This window comes from Eriocheir sinensis, chromosome 64, assembly GCF_024679095.1.
Source record: "Eriocheir sinensis breed Jianghai 21 chromosome 64, ASM2467909v1, whole genome shotgun sequence".
Lineage (NCBI taxonomy): Eukaryota > Metazoa > Arthropoda > Malacostraca > Decapoda > Varunidae > Eriocheir > Eriocheir sinensis.
In genome coordinates this window covers 890,001-905,000 of record NC_066572.1, presented here as the reverse complement: position 1 = coordinate 905,000, position 15,000 = coordinate 890,001, and the positions used below count along the sequence as shown (strand labels likewise).

Here is a 15,000-nt window from a genome sequence, read left to right as displayed (position 1 = left end):
TACAAAGTATAAAAAAAATCCGCCCTTCCTACCATCTGACTGGGGCCAAATCCATGTATATATAGTGTGTCTCATATGCAATAGTAAACACATTCATTTTAACCCATAGCATGATTTAATAAGGGAAATTCTCAATAGCTTTCTTGTGCAAAATATAAAAAAAAATCCGCCCTTCCTATAACAGACTGGGGCCAAATGCATGTATATATATAGTGTGTCCCATATGCAATAGTAAACACTCTAATTTTAACCCATAGCATGATTTAATAAGGGATGTTTTCAATAGCTTTCTTGTACAAAATATAAAAAAATCCGCCCCTCCTATCAACAGACTGGGGCCAAATCCATGTATATATAATGTGTCCCATATGCAATAGTAAACACTCTAATTTTAACTCATAGCATGATTTAATAAGGGAAATTCTCAATAGCTTTCTTGTGCAAAGTATAAAAAAAATCCGCCCCTCCTATCAACAGACTGGGGCCAAATCCATGTATATATAGTGTGTCCCATATGCAATAGTAAACACATTCATTTTAACCCATAGCATGATTTAATAAGGGATGTTTTCAATAGCTTTCTTGTACAAAATATAAAAAAAATCCGCCCTTCCTATAACAGACTGGGGCCAAATCCATGTATATATAGTGTGTCCCATATGCAATAGTAAACACATTCATTTTAACCCATAGCATGATTTAATAAGGGAAATTCTCAATAGCTTTCTTGTGCAAAATATAAAAAAAATCCGCCCTTCCTATAACAGACTGGGGCTAAATGCATGTATATATAGTGTGTCTCATATGCAATAGTAAACACTCTAATTTTAACCCATAGCATGATTTAATAAGGGAAATTCTCAATAGCTTTCTTGTGCAAAATATAAAAAAAATCCGCCCTTCCTATAACAGACTGGGGCCAAATCCATGTATATATATAATGTGTCCCATATGCAATAGTAAACACATTCATTTTAACCCATAGCATGATTTAATAAGTGATGTTATCAATAGCTTTCTTGTACATAATATAAAAAAAATCTGCCCTTCCTATAACAGACTGGGGCCAAATGCATGTATATATATAGTGTGTTCCATATGCAATAGTAAACACATTCATTTTAACCCATAGCATGATTTAATAAGAGACGTTTTCAATAGCTTTCTTGTACAAAATATAAAAAAAATCTGCCCTTCCTACCATCTGACTGGGGCCAAATCCATGTATATATAGTGTGTCTCATATGCAATAGTAAACACTCTAATTTTAACCCATAGCATGATTTAATAAGGGATGTTTTCAATAGCTTTCTTGTGCAAAGTATAAAAAAATCCGCCCTTCCTACCATCTGACTGGGGCCAAATGCATGTATATATATAATGTGTCCCATATGCAATAGTAAACACTCTAATTTTAACCCATAGCATGATTTAATAAGGGATGTTTTCAATAGCTTTCTTGTGTAAAATATAAAAAAAATCTGCCCTTCCTATAACAGACTGGGGCCAAATCCATGTATATATATAGTGTGTCCCATATGCAATAGTAAACACATTCATTTTAACCCATAGCATGATTTAATAAGGGAAATTCTCAATAGCTTTCTTGTGCAAAATATAAAAAAAATCCGCCCTTCCTACCATCTGACTGGGGCCAAATCCATGTATATATAATGTGTCCCATATGCAATAGTAAACACATTCATTTTAACCCATAGCATGATTTAATAAGGGAAATTCTCAATAGCTTTCTTGTGCAAAATATAAAAAAATCCGCCCCTCCTATAACAGACTGGGGCCAAATGCATGCATATATATAGTGTGTCCCATATGCAATAGTAAACACTCTAATTTTAACCCATAGCATGATTTAATAAGGGAAATTCTCAATAGCTTTCTTATGCAAAATATAAAAAAAATCTGCCCTTCCTATAACAGACTGGGGCCAAATCCATGTATATATATAGTGTGTCCCATATGCAATAGTAAACACTCTAATTTTAACCCATAGCATGATTTAATAAGGGAAATTCTCAATAGCTTTCTTGTGCAAAATATAAAAAAAATCTGCCCTTCCTATAACAGACTGGGGCCAAATGCATGTATATATATAGTGTGTCTCATATGCAATAGTAAACACATTCATTTTAACCCATAGCATGATTTAATAAGTGATGTTTTCAATAGCTTTCTTGTACAAAATATAAAAAAATCCGCCCTTCCTATAACAGACTGGGGCCAAATCCATGTATATATATAGTGTGTCTCCTTACCAGCTGTCTCCCAAAATATATTACCTTTACTGTGCTACAATACCAGCGTTGAAATCATACCAAGCCTTACTTAGCACCAGTACATAAGAACATAGAGAGACTGCAAGATTCCCCCCCACTACTGACGATGGGTGAGGTGTAGTTACAGGGGTTTCAGGTAGAGGCTCGACCCTCGTTACACACTGTCACCTGTCCCCCGTCCATGTAGCTATCCAGTCTACTCTTAAAACAAGCTATCGTCCCTGCACTAACTATGTGATTGCTGAGTCTACTCCATTCCCCCATCAACCTATCACTAAACCAATGCTTGCCTATATCTCTCCTAAATCTATACGTTTCTAATTTAAATCCATTACTGCGAGTTCTATCCTGCTGGCTAATTCTCAGTACCTTACTTATATAGCCTTTGTTGTATCCCTTGACCCATTTGAAGACTTCTATCAGATCTCCCCGCACTCTTCGTCTCTCTAGTGAATGTAAGTTTAGATGTTTCAGGCTATCTAACTTAAACCTAATTAAAATCACACTTATTAAAGCCCTTGACCCATTAATACACTTTGATCAAGTCTTGCGAATGTGGATTTAAATGCTTAAGTCTATCCTCAAATGGCCAGTTCCTTCCGTTCTCCCCTCCTCCTCCTCCTCCTCCTCCTCCTCCTCCTCTCTTCTTCCTTCTCAGCCCCTGAATCATCTTGGTCATCCTCCTCTGAGCTGATTCTAGCAAGTTGATGTCCATTCCGTTGTGTGGGCACCAAAACTGGACCTCATCTAGATTATTGAATGGATATCAGTGTGTTAGAATCTGTACAAAGGAGGATGACATTGATGATTTAGGGGCAGGGAAGGAAGAAGAAAGAGGAGGAGGAGGAGGAGGAGGGGAGAACGGAAGGGAGGAACAGGCCATTTGAGGATAGACTTAAGCATTTAAATCCACATTCGCAAGACTTGATCAAATTGTATTAATGGGTCAAGGGCTTTAATAAGTGTGATTTTGATTAGGTTTAAGTTTGATAAATACAAGAAGATTATTATTTTGAAGTTAATAATTCACATCTCTCCCTTCAACAGGAGGCTCAAAGGAGAGACCCAGGAGGAGGAGGAGGAGGAGGAGGAGGAGGAGGAGTTTCTCTCTCCAGATGTTCTTCCTCCTCCTCCGGCTACCATGATCTTCGCTCCCCCCATACCAGGTGAGAGAGAGAGAGAGAGAGAGAGAGAGAGAGACGGAGCGAGCGAATGAGAAAGACAAATTTAGAGAAAGAGAAAGGAATGAAAGAAAAAATTAGAGAGAGTGACCTTGACCTCTTGACCTTTCTTTCAGTCCCGCGGGGTCAGAGGTCAGCTCCGAGGTCACCCACCACCACCACACCACCACCACCACCACCACCACCAACCTGACCTCCACCACCTCCACCTCCTCTCTCTCTCTCATTTCTCGAGGGAAGCGTCGAGCCCCCCCACCCCCGAAAGCCCCCACTGTGGCCCCCCCTGTGGCTATCCCGGAGGAGGGAGAGTCGCCCCCTGTGACCTCGACCCCTGAATCCTCTATCCCTGCTCCCCTGGTGACCTCAACCCCATTAAAGGTTTCCGATCCTCCTCAAAGGGAATCGGATTCTTCTAAAAGGGATCAGGCGCCTCAGAGTGGAGGATCAGAGGTGCCGGTGGTGCCATCCTCCTCCGTGGGTCCTCCTCCTCCCTCCTCTCCATCCCCGTCTTCCTCCTCCTCCTCCTCCTCCTCCTCCTTTAGTTATGAGAAGAATATCCCAGCAACAGAGACCTCTCCTCCTCCTCCTCCCTCCTCCTCCTCCTCCTCCCAGCCCTCAGGTAAGCTTCCTCCTCCTCCTCCTCGTCTTCCTCCTCCTCCTCCTCCTCCTCCGCGGGTCTTCCTGGAGGAGGGGAAGGAGGAGGAAGATTGGAATGTGTTTATAACGAGTTTGGGAGCCATCTTGGAAGGGCATAGCAAGATGGCTGCATTTTAAAGGGTCTTCCTCCTCCTCCTCCTCCTCCTCCTCCTCTTCTTCTTCTTCTTCTTCTTCTTCTTCTTCTTCTTCTTCTTCTTCTTCTTCTTCTTCTTCTTCTTCTTCTTCTTCTTCTTCTTCTTCTTCATCTTCTTCCTCCTTTTCCTCTTTTGTTTATTTCTCATTCTCTTCCTCCTCCTCCTCCTCCTCTTCTTCTTCTTCTTCTTCTTCTTCTTCTTCCTGGTCTGTTTATTTCTTTCTCTTTTTTTCTCTTCCTCCTCCTCCTCTTCTTCTTCTTCTTCTTCTTCTTCTTCTTCTTCTTCCTGGTCTGTTTATTTCTTTCTCTTTTTTTCTCTTCCTCCTCCTCCTCTTCTTCTTCTTCTTCTTCTTCTTCTTCTTCTCCCTGGTCTGTTTATTTCTTTCTCTTTTTCTCATTCTCTCCCTCCTCCTCCTCCTCCTCTTCCTCTTCTTCTTCTTCTTCTTCTTCTTCTTCTTCTCCCTGGTCTGTTTATTTCTTTCTCTTTTTCTCATTCTCCTCCTCCTCCTCCTCCTCCTCTTCTCTGTAATTGCTTTCTAGTCAGCAATATATATTCTATTTTAATTATTTGCAAAGTTAATGAGAGTAATTACCGTTATTAGTATTAGTAATAGTATTTAACAAGCTTCAATATTTTTGCCTCAATTTTTACAAGTAGAAAAATTACTTAAAGTTCAAATATATTAATTAATTTATACACAAGTTTTAATTTAATGTATTTTTTCATTAGCTTCAATATACCATTAATTTTATTCATCAACAAACTCATCTATTAATTCATATATATATATATCAATTAATTTATACAGGAAAGTCTCAATAGAGCAACTTATATATATAAATTAATTTGCATATAAGTTTTAATTCAATGTATATTTTCTGTACCTTCAGTAAATCAAGTAATTTTATTCATCAACAAACTCATCTATTAATTCATATATATATATCAATTAATTTATACAGGAAAGTCTCAATAGAGCAACTTATATATATAAATTAATTTGCATATAAGTTTTAATTCAATGTATATTTTCTGTACCTTCAGTAAATCAAGTAATTTTACTCATTAACAATCTCATCTATTAATTCATATATATATCAATTAATTTATACAGGAAAGTCTCAATAGAGCAACTTATATATATATTAATTAATTTATATACAAGTTTTAATTCAATGTATATTTTCTGTAGCTTCAGTAAATCAAGTAATTTTATTCATCAACAAACTCATCTATTAATTCATATATATATATCAATTAATTTATACAGGAAAGTTTCAATAGAGCAACTTATATATATATTAATTAATTTATATATATGTTTTAATTCAATGTATATTTTCTGTAGCTTCAGTAAATCAATTAATTTTATTCATCAACAAACTCATCTATTAATTCTTATATATATATCAATTAATTTATACAGGAAAGTTTCAATAGAGCAACTTATATATATTAATTAATTTATATACAAGTTTTAATTCAATGTATATTTTCTGTAGCTTTAATATACCAATTAATTTTATTCATCAACAATCTCATCTATTAATTCATATATATATATCAATTAATTTATACAGGAAAGTTTCAATAGAGCAACTTATATATAAATTCAGTACAGTTTCAATGCAGTAATTTATATATATACATTCAATAGTTTCCATAGATTTATTCATTCATTCATTCATGTGTTATTCAATGCACACACCTATTCACTGACTCACTAATAACATGAAGCATTTTTGAAGCATTTTTGAAGCATTGATGTGTGAGGAAGGCTTTGAGATGAGCATTTTTTTAATTTCTTCATATTTTTAAAGTATTTTTGAGGCATTGATGTGTTAGAAAGCCTTTGTGATGAGCATTTTTTTTAATTTCTTCACATTTTTCAAGCATTTTCGAGGCATTGATGTGTGAGGAAGGCTTTGAGATGAGCATTTTTTTAATTTCTTCATATTTTTAAAGCATTTTCGAGGCATTGATGTGTGAGAAAGCCTTTGTGATCAGCATTTTTTTAATTTCTTCATATTTTTAAAGCATTTTCGAGGCATTGATGTGTGAGAAAGCCTTTGTGATCAGCATTTTTTTAATTTCTTCATATTTTTCAAGCATTTTCGAGGCATTGATGTGTGAGGAAGGCTTTGTGACGAGCATTTTTTTAATTTCATATTTTTAAAGCATTTTTGAAGCATTGATGTGTGAGGAAGGCCTTTGTGATGAGCATTTTTTTAATTTCTTCATATTTTTAAAGCATTTTTGAGGCATTGATGTGTTAGAAAGCCTTTGTGATGAGCATTTTTTTAATTTCTTCATATTTTTAAAACATTTTTGAGGCATTGATGTGTGAGAAAGCCTTTGTGATCAGCATTTTTTTAATTTCTTCATATTTTTAAAGCATTTTCGAGGCATTGATGTGTGAGAAGGCCTTTGTGATGAGCATTTTTTTAATTTCTTCATAATTTTTAAAGCATTTTTGAAGCCATGTACTGAATATTTTAAGTCATTTTTGAAGCATTTTTTGAGGCACGTTTTTGAGACATTTCTTGAAGCCTTTTGTGATATTTTTGAAGCCATTTTTGAAGCATTTTTGAAGCCATTTATTAATTATTTTCAGCCATTTTTAAAACATTTTTGAGGCACTTTTTTGAGACATTTCCTGAAGCCTTTTGTAATATTTTTAAAGCCATTTTTTGGAGCATTTTTTGGAGCATTTTCGAGCCATTGTGTGAAGCTTTGTTGAACTTTTATTATTATTATTATTATTATTATTATTATTATTATTATTATTATTATTATTATTATTATTATTATTATTATTATTATTATTATTATTATTACTATTACAGCACCTATGCACGCACCAACCTAACCCATTATTATTATTATTATTATTATTATTATTATTATTATTATTATTATTATTATTATTATTGCTATTTTACCTGTATGCTTGTCAATAGATAGATAGATAGATAGATAGATAGATAGATAGATAGTTGGATAGTAATAGTAGTAGTTATTATTATTATTATTATTATTATTATTATTATTATTATTATTATTATTATTATTATTGTTATGTTGCATGGTAGTGTAAAGTGTTTGTTTGTTTGTTTGTTTGTTGCATGGCATGATCATAGTATTGCATGGTAGTCTCTCTCTCTCTCTCTCTCTCTCTCTCTCTCTCTCTCTCTCTCTCTCTCTCTCTATCTCTCTCTCTCTCTCTCTCTCTCTCTCTCTCTCTCTCTCTCTCTCTCTCTCTCTCTCTCTCTCTCAAATGTCTCTCTCTCTCTCTCTCTCTCTCTCTCTCTCTCTCTCTCTCTCTCTCTCTCTCTCTCTCTCTCTCTTCTTCATCTTTTTAATTCTTTCTCCATATCTGTCTATCTCCTTTTCTCTCTCTATAAAAAAAATTTCATTCTTTTTCTTTCTTTCTTTCTTTTTAAACATTTTTTCTGAGTGTGCGTGTGTCAGTGAGGGGTCCACCTTGTGCCTCCATAGTGGTGTGCCCATTCCTCCCTGGCACTCCACTGGCACCACCATCAGCAGGCCTCCTTCTCACCCCTTGCTGCTGTGCGGAACAAAGACCTCTACAGGAGCCTTATAGCTAGACCACAACAAAGCCAGAGTCCTCAGATACTCTTGGCAAACAATAATCCTTGCATCATTTACTGCCCTACTGGAGTGTTTACAAGGTCAGCTGGCCACTGTACACCCACCCATGAGGGGCAGCACAGCACCATAGGACATGCTCACCACACACAGAACGCCTGGCCTCACCACCACAAGTTTGGCCACAGTACCACCACCAGCCTGGCCACGGACCCACCACATCCAGAAGGCTACATAGGAATCAGTTTCATGCCCTGAGAGTTTCATTTCTCTTTCCCAACACGTCTTCTACATGTATAGAAACACACGGGAAATTACACAAGACAAGGAGAGGGCATTCCTGGCCTCACCACCACCAGCCTGGCCACGGACCCACCACATCTGGAAGGCTACATAGGAATCAGTTTCATGCCCTAAGACTTTCATTTCTCTACATGTATCAAAACACACGGGAAATTACACAAGACAAGGAGAGGGTATTCCCCGGCTGCCTTGGATTGACCCCGCGACCAGCATGATGGGAGAGCTACCCCTTACCGAGTCAGCCAAAGAGGTACCCCGCTGGCCAAGTGGGTGATGGTAGGCTCCCTTATCGGGCATAGTCTCGGCACTACATCAGTACAGCATATCGTGGCACTGTGTGAAGGGCCCTTAGCTAGCCAGGCACTCTCTCTTTCTCTCTCTCTCTCTGTTTCTCTCTCCGTCTGTCTGTCTTTTTGAATTTCTCTGTTTCTCTTTCTCTGTCTGTCCATCTCTGTCTCCCTGTCTGTTTACTGGTCGTTCTAAGTGTCTCTCTGTCTGTCTGTCTGTCTCTCTGTCTGTCTGTCTACCAGTCGTTCTAAGTGTCTGTCTGTCTGTCTCTCTGCATGCGCTAACACCAGGCTGCTTATATTAACCCAACAGAACCTTTCCAACACCTCAACCTCAACACCACCACCACCACCACCACCTCCACCCACCACCTCCACCACCACCCAACCCCACCTCCACCCTCCTACAGCTTAAATGGAGAAGAAGAGGAAGAGGAAGAGGAGAAGAGGAAGAAGAAGAAGAAGAAGAAGAAGGAGGAGGAAGAACTACCCCAGGACTTGTCAAAACCACCCCAGGACTTGCCAAATCTACCCCAGGGTCACCAGAAACTACCCCAGGAGCTGTCAAACTTACCCCAGGGTGCCCCCAATCTACCCCAGGGTCTGTCAAACTTACCCCAGGGTCAATCTCTACCCCAGGATGCCTCCAGAGCCCCAAAATTGCCCCAGAAGAAGCCCCAGTTAATGCCCCAGGGGTCAAAAGCTCACCCCCAGTACCCTGTGGTTGCCCCCCGGAGAAGAGTCGTAGCCCCCAGTTCCCCCCAGGAAAATACCCCCACCCCCCTCTCCCCCCCTCCGGCCCCCCTCCCTCGCCACCACCAGGGGAGGAAGAAGGAAGAGGAGGAGGAGGAGGAGGAGGAGAGAAAGAGAGAAAGGAGGAAAGAGAAAGAGAGAGAGAGAAAAGTGAAAACGGAGAGAGAAACCGAGATAGAGAGAGAGAAAATGAGAGAGAGAGAGAAAAGTGAAAACGGAGAGAGAAACCGAGATAGAGAGAGAGAAAATGAGAGAGAAAGAGAAAGAGAGAGAGAGAAAACTAAAAACGGAGAGAGAAACCGAGATAGAGAGAGAGAAAAAGAGAGCGAGCGAGCGAGAGAGGGAGCGAGAGAGCGAGAGTGCCAGGCTGAGCAGGGCAGACAGCAGGTCCACGCTTGGCACCCACAGCACAAGTAGCAGGAGCAGTGCCGACAGCAGGAGTGCCATACCAACCTTCCGTATGGTGACTCAGAGCCAGACCAAGATGAGTGCCGCGAGGGGTGCCTCCAACAGTGCCACGAACGAACATACGAACACACACACCAACGGACGTCTCTTCGTAGCGGACGGCACCTCCCAGACGGTCCAGGACAGTGCCGATGGGAGTGCCAGTGCCAAGGGGGGTAGGAAGGCACTGCTCTCGGGGAGTGTCGGGCGGAAAATCTTCGGAAAAAAAGCAAAAAAAGAAAAGTTATCGGATGGCTTTGGGAGTCTCGGACGGAACAACAACAACAACAACAACAACATCAACTATACAGGAAGCCTTGATCGAAGTTATGGAAGAGGAAGAGGAAGAGAGGAGGAGGAGGAGGAGGAGGAGGGGAGGAAGAACTCAAGGCCCAGAGGAGGAAGAAGCCTGGCAGAGGGACGATTCGGAGGAGGAGAAGAGGAGGAAGATGGAGGTTTCAGAGGCGGAAGAGGAGGAGGAGGAGGAACCTTCGCCGGGGAAAATTCAGGTTTCGGGGAAGTTTTCGGGGATTTCGGGGCGGAAAACTTCGGGGCAGAAAATCTCTCCGACGGAAGTGATTTGGAATTCAATGAGGAACTTTTTGAGCCTCGGTACCTGCTCGGAGGAATGCTGATTACCTCCACACCTGAGAAAGTTACCTCCGTTCCCTCCGCTCCTCCAGAACCTCTCTCTCCCCTCCCTCCATCCCCCAGCTCCTCCTCCTCTTCCTCTTCTTGTGAGTCAAAACCGTCCTCTCTGAAACGTCCACCAAGATCACAAGGAGGGAAGAATCACACTCCTCCTCCTCCTTCCTCCTCTTCCCCTCCTCCTCCTCCGCCAAGACGAACACATATCGAGAGGAGGAAGAAGGAGGAGGAGACCAGGAAGAGGAAGGAGGAAGAGGAGGAGGAGGATCTACAAAGCAAATACCTCGATCATTTTGCCAAGTTACGTGAGATTGACTCTGAACTTCTCTCTCTCTTGTCGGAGGAAGGTGTCGATAGTTCTCCCTCTCTCTCCCTCTCCTCCTCCTTCTCCAACTTGGCACTCCTCCAGAACAGTGCCAAGGGACCTCAGGCACCCTCAGAGCCACCCGGACCTCACCCCAAAGCCAAGGGAGTGCCGGAAAGTGCCAGAATTCGGAGCGACGTAAATTTGGTACCTCACGAAACGTCGAAAAAAGTGCCGTTCGGTGTCAACCCCAACCCAGTGGCACTCTCTGTAGGCACTCATCACCCCCGGAAAGCCCCAGCAGTGCCAAGCGGTGCCTCCGGAAGTGCCGAAACAGGACCAGTGCCACAGAAAACGACAGTGCCGCCAGTGTCCGCAGTGCCGTCAGCGAGCAGTGCCGCCAGCTACAAGGCCGGGTACTTGGCACTCATGGCTCAGCTGCACCCGGAAGTGACACTGGAGCCTGGCACTGTCCCTGGCACCACCACCACCACCACCACCATCACCACCAACACCTCCACCACCACTTCTCTGTTCTCAGACTCAGGTTTGCATGCCCCTGACTGGTTGGTAAGGGATTGGAACCTATGGATAAGGGATTGGATTCTCTGCTTATGGGATTGGAACCTATGTATAAGGGGATTGGATTCTGTTGCTATAAGGGGTTGGATTCTGCTTCGGTAAGGGATTGGAACCTGTAACTAAAGGGATTGGGATCTATTTACTAATAAGATTGGATTCGGCTTACTAAGGGGATTGGAGGCTGTTGATAATGGGATTGGATTCTGTTGCTATAAGGGATTCAGTTCTGCTTCGGTAAGGGATTGGAACCTGTTAACTAAAGGGATTGGAACCTATTTATAAGGGATTGGATTCTGTTGCTATAGGGGACTCAGTGCTGCCTCGGTAAGGGATTGGGACCTATTAACTAATGAGATTGGAACCTGTTTACTAAAGAGATTGGATTCTACTAACTCAAGGGGACTGGAACTTGGTTATATAAGGGATTGGATACTACCTCTATATGGTATTGGAACCTACCTACTACTGCTATAAGGGATTGGAACCTACTTACTGCTTTTATAAGGGATTGGAATCTACTAATGAAAGGGATTGGAAGCTACCATTATAAGGAATTATAATGTGTTTACTAAAGGGATTGGAACCTGCTCATAAGGGGGATTAGATTCTACTCACTTAAGGAATCTGAACCTACTTATCAAAGGGTCAAACTCTGCTGACTTCTACAACTTACTTACAAAGGGATCAATTTCTGCTTAAGTAAGGTGTTGGATTCTACTTATAAGGGATTGGAACTTACTTATTGAGGGCTGAATTCTGTTATTATTATTATTATTATTATTATTATTATTATTATTATTATTATTATTATTATTATTATTATTATTATTATTGCATCTGATAGTAGTGTGATGCCCTGGGTGGTAGTAGTAGTAGTAGTAGTAGTTGTAGTAGTAGTAGTAGTAGTAGTAGTAGTAATAGTAGTAGTAGTAATAGTAGTAGTAGTAGTAGTAGTTAATTTTTTGCTCTGGTTATCATTATATTACTTTTATTTAATATTATTATTATTATTATTATTATTATTATTATTATTATTATTATTATTATTATTATTATTATTATTATTATTATTATTATTATTATTATCATCATCATTCTTATTTTTTTCTTTTATTCCTTACCTTCTTTTTCTCCTCCTCCTCCTCCTCCTCCTCCTCCCCTCCAGACCACGAGGTACAGACCCATCGCGCGAGTTTCTCCTCTGAGAGCTCTGGCGAGGAGGGAGACGCAGACCAGCACAGGAGCAAGGCGCCCGCACCGTCCCGGCACCGCGAAGGGACGGCGCCGGGTGCCGGAATCGCGCGCCGGGACCAGGAATCCGCGGGACGTTACGGAGGCGAGCGCAGGAGCGAGGATAGTGACAGTACCAGCAGCGAGAGTGACGGAGGTGCGCACAGGAGCAATGAGAAGACCGATAGTGAGAGTGAGAGTGACAGCGACTCGAAAATACCAACAAGCCGACTTCGCGGTGACGGAATCGCGCACCGGGGCAATGAATCTTCACCCCGGGACGCGAAAGGTGACGGATTTGCGCACAGGAGCGAGGATAGCGACACCAGCACCCACTCTTCACCTGTAGCCGGAAAACGCGATAAGGGTGACGGATTTGCGCACAGGAGCAACGCACATCGCTCTAAATCACCCCCTAGGGCCTCAAAACACGCGAAAAGTGACGGATTTGCGCACAGGAGCGAGGAGAGCGACAGCAGTGGTCATTCTTCACCTTCTATGCCCAGAAAACTCAAAGGTAACAAATCTGCGCACAGGGGCAATGAGTCCTCCCATACACACGAAAGGCGTTACGGAGGAGGGCACAGGAGCGAGGAATCCGACACGAGCAGCCACTCTTCACCTACGGCAAGAAAACGCGACAAGGGTGACGGATTCGCGCACAGGGGCAATGAGTCTTCCTCCAGGCATGTAAGAGGTGACAGAGCTGAGCGCAGGAGCAATGAGAGCAGTGATGAGGCGCCCACACCGCCACCGACGCGTAGAAACCAGGTCCGTGGGCGCGGGAGTCGGGGTGTCGGAGATGCGCGCCGGAGCAGTGAGAGCAGTCGGTCGCCCTCCCCTCGTCCTACAGAGAAGCGGTACGGAGGTGTGCACAGGAGCGAGGAGTCGGACAGTAGCGGGCATTCCTCTCCTATAACCAGAAATCGCGGGAAAGGTGACGGTTTCGCGCACAGGAGCAACGCGCATCAGTCTAAATCGCCGTCCGGGGGGTCAAAACGCACGCCAAGTTACGGAGTTGCGCACAGGAGCGAGGATAGCGAGAGTAACAGCGATTCTGCACCTCCGAAAGCCAGAAATCGCGATAGAGGTGACGGTTTAGCGCTCAGGGGCAACGCGCATCGCTCAAACTCGCCGCCCAGGGAGTCGAGACGCGTGGAGGGTTACGGGGAAGCGCACAGGAGCGATGAGTCCCCCCCGCCGTCGCCGCAGCCTCCCAAGAGAACAAAAAGGGTCGGAAAATCGCGAACCGTGAATTCCGTAAAACCTGAATCACCCAAAAATCGCGAAAATGGAATGGTCGCTAAGAAGAAGGAGGAAGAGGAGGAGGAGGAAGACAGACGAAGAGGAGGAAGAGGAAGGCCACGACAGCGTTCCCCTTCCTCCTCCTCCTCTTCATCCTCCTCCTCAGAAGAAGAGTCACATAAGGAAGAGGTGAGGAGGAAGAAGGAGGAGGAGGAGGAAGAGGAGAGGAGTCTGTCATGGGCGTACCCTCTTCCTGACCCCCCCACCCCCTTCCAGGACCGCCCCTCCCCCCCTCGGAAGAAGAAGGAAGAGGAGGAGGAGGAGAAGAAGAAGAAGAAGAAGAAGAAGGAGGAGGAGGAGGAGGAGAGACTTATCATCAAACCAAAAGAGGAAGGAAGGAAGGAAGGAAGAGAGAAGAGGAGGAGAAGAAGAAACAGGAGGAGAGGGTCTTCCTTAACGTCTTCCTCCTCCTCCTCCTCCTCCTTAAGCGCAGAGGAGGAGGAGGGAGGAGGGAAGGAGGAGAGGAGGAAGAGAGACATGATTGCGGAACTCAAATCCGCGATACTTGAATCAAACACAACAAAACCGCGAACCGAACCAAGAATCATTGAACTCACCCCCAAACAAACGCTCGTGTACGCCAGCCACGCGCACACGCCCACGCCCACGGACACGCCCACGCCTACAGCAACCTCTCCCCCACCTACACACGCACACACAGCCCCCGCACACGCACACACACACGCACACAGGCAAGATTCCTCAACCTATGAATCGTGCGAAGACTCAAAAATCACAAAAATTCGATCCTCCTCCTCCTCTTCCGTCTCCTCCTCCGCCGCCTCCCATAGCTACGACAGCGCCCCCCCTCCTCTGCCAGACACCCCCGCCCCCCCTGGGCTCCCCAGCAAAGCCACGGGGGGCGCGGATCCCCAGGGGGCGAGATATAAACCCCCCGTTGTGTCATTCTCCATTTCGACCTACAAGTCCAGGGCCCAAGAAATCAGTTATGACAAGGTCGTTAAAAGTGAGCCTTCCACTCCCTCCACTGCCTCCTCCACTACCTCCACTGCCTCCTCCACTACCTCCACTGTTACCTCCACCTCCGCCACTACCTCTGCCGCCCCCGCTGCCCCCCACGCCCCTCCAGGCAAGCCAGTACTCCCGGAAAAGCCGTTCTTCAGGGAGTTTTCAAGCGGGAATTTGAAGAACGCCCCCGCCAGATGGGTTGTAAGGGGGGCTTCTGAAGGGGATCGCCGCCCCCCACACGCCTTCCGCCCCCCCGCCGCCCTCCGCAGGACACAGGTAAGGCCTTCATTAACCCCT

The 15,000-nt window shown here is 43.5% G+C and overlaps 1 protein-coding gene and 1 long non-coding RNA gene across 6 annotated transcripts in view; one reads left to right on the top strand and one right to left on the bottom strand.

Moving 5' to 3' along the window:
* LOC126987145 (protein piccolo-like) overlaps nt 1-15,000 on the top strand; it is a 48,541-nt gene that overhangs the window by 20,345 nt on the left and 13,196 nt on the right. For 4 of the 5 annotated variants that reach the window (XM_050843873.1, XM_050843872.1, XM_050843871.1 and 1 more), the window contains 5 exons: nt 3,342-3,460; nt 3,592-4,094; nt 8,779-9,426; nt 9,485-11,164; nt 12,365-14,979. In XM_050843873.1, coding sequence (XP_050699830.1) covers nt 3,342-3,460; nt 3,592-4,094; nt 8,779-9,426; nt 9,485-11,164; nt 12,365-14,979 — 5,565 coding nt within the window. The remainder of the gene's footprint in view (nt 1-3,341; nt 3,461-3,591; nt 4,095-8,778; nt 9,427-9,484; nt 11,165-12,364; nt 14,980-15,000) is intronic. The other variant, XM_050843875.1, reaches the window with a different exon arrangement.
* LOC126987146 (uncharacterized) lies at nt 4,418-7,551 on the bottom strand. The gene is made up of 2 exons (XR_007740297.1): nt 5,305-7,551; nt 4,418-4,995 (listed from the first exon to the last, which is right to left on the bottom strand). It is a non-coding gene; the product is annotated as an uncharacterized LOC126987146 (long non-coding RNA).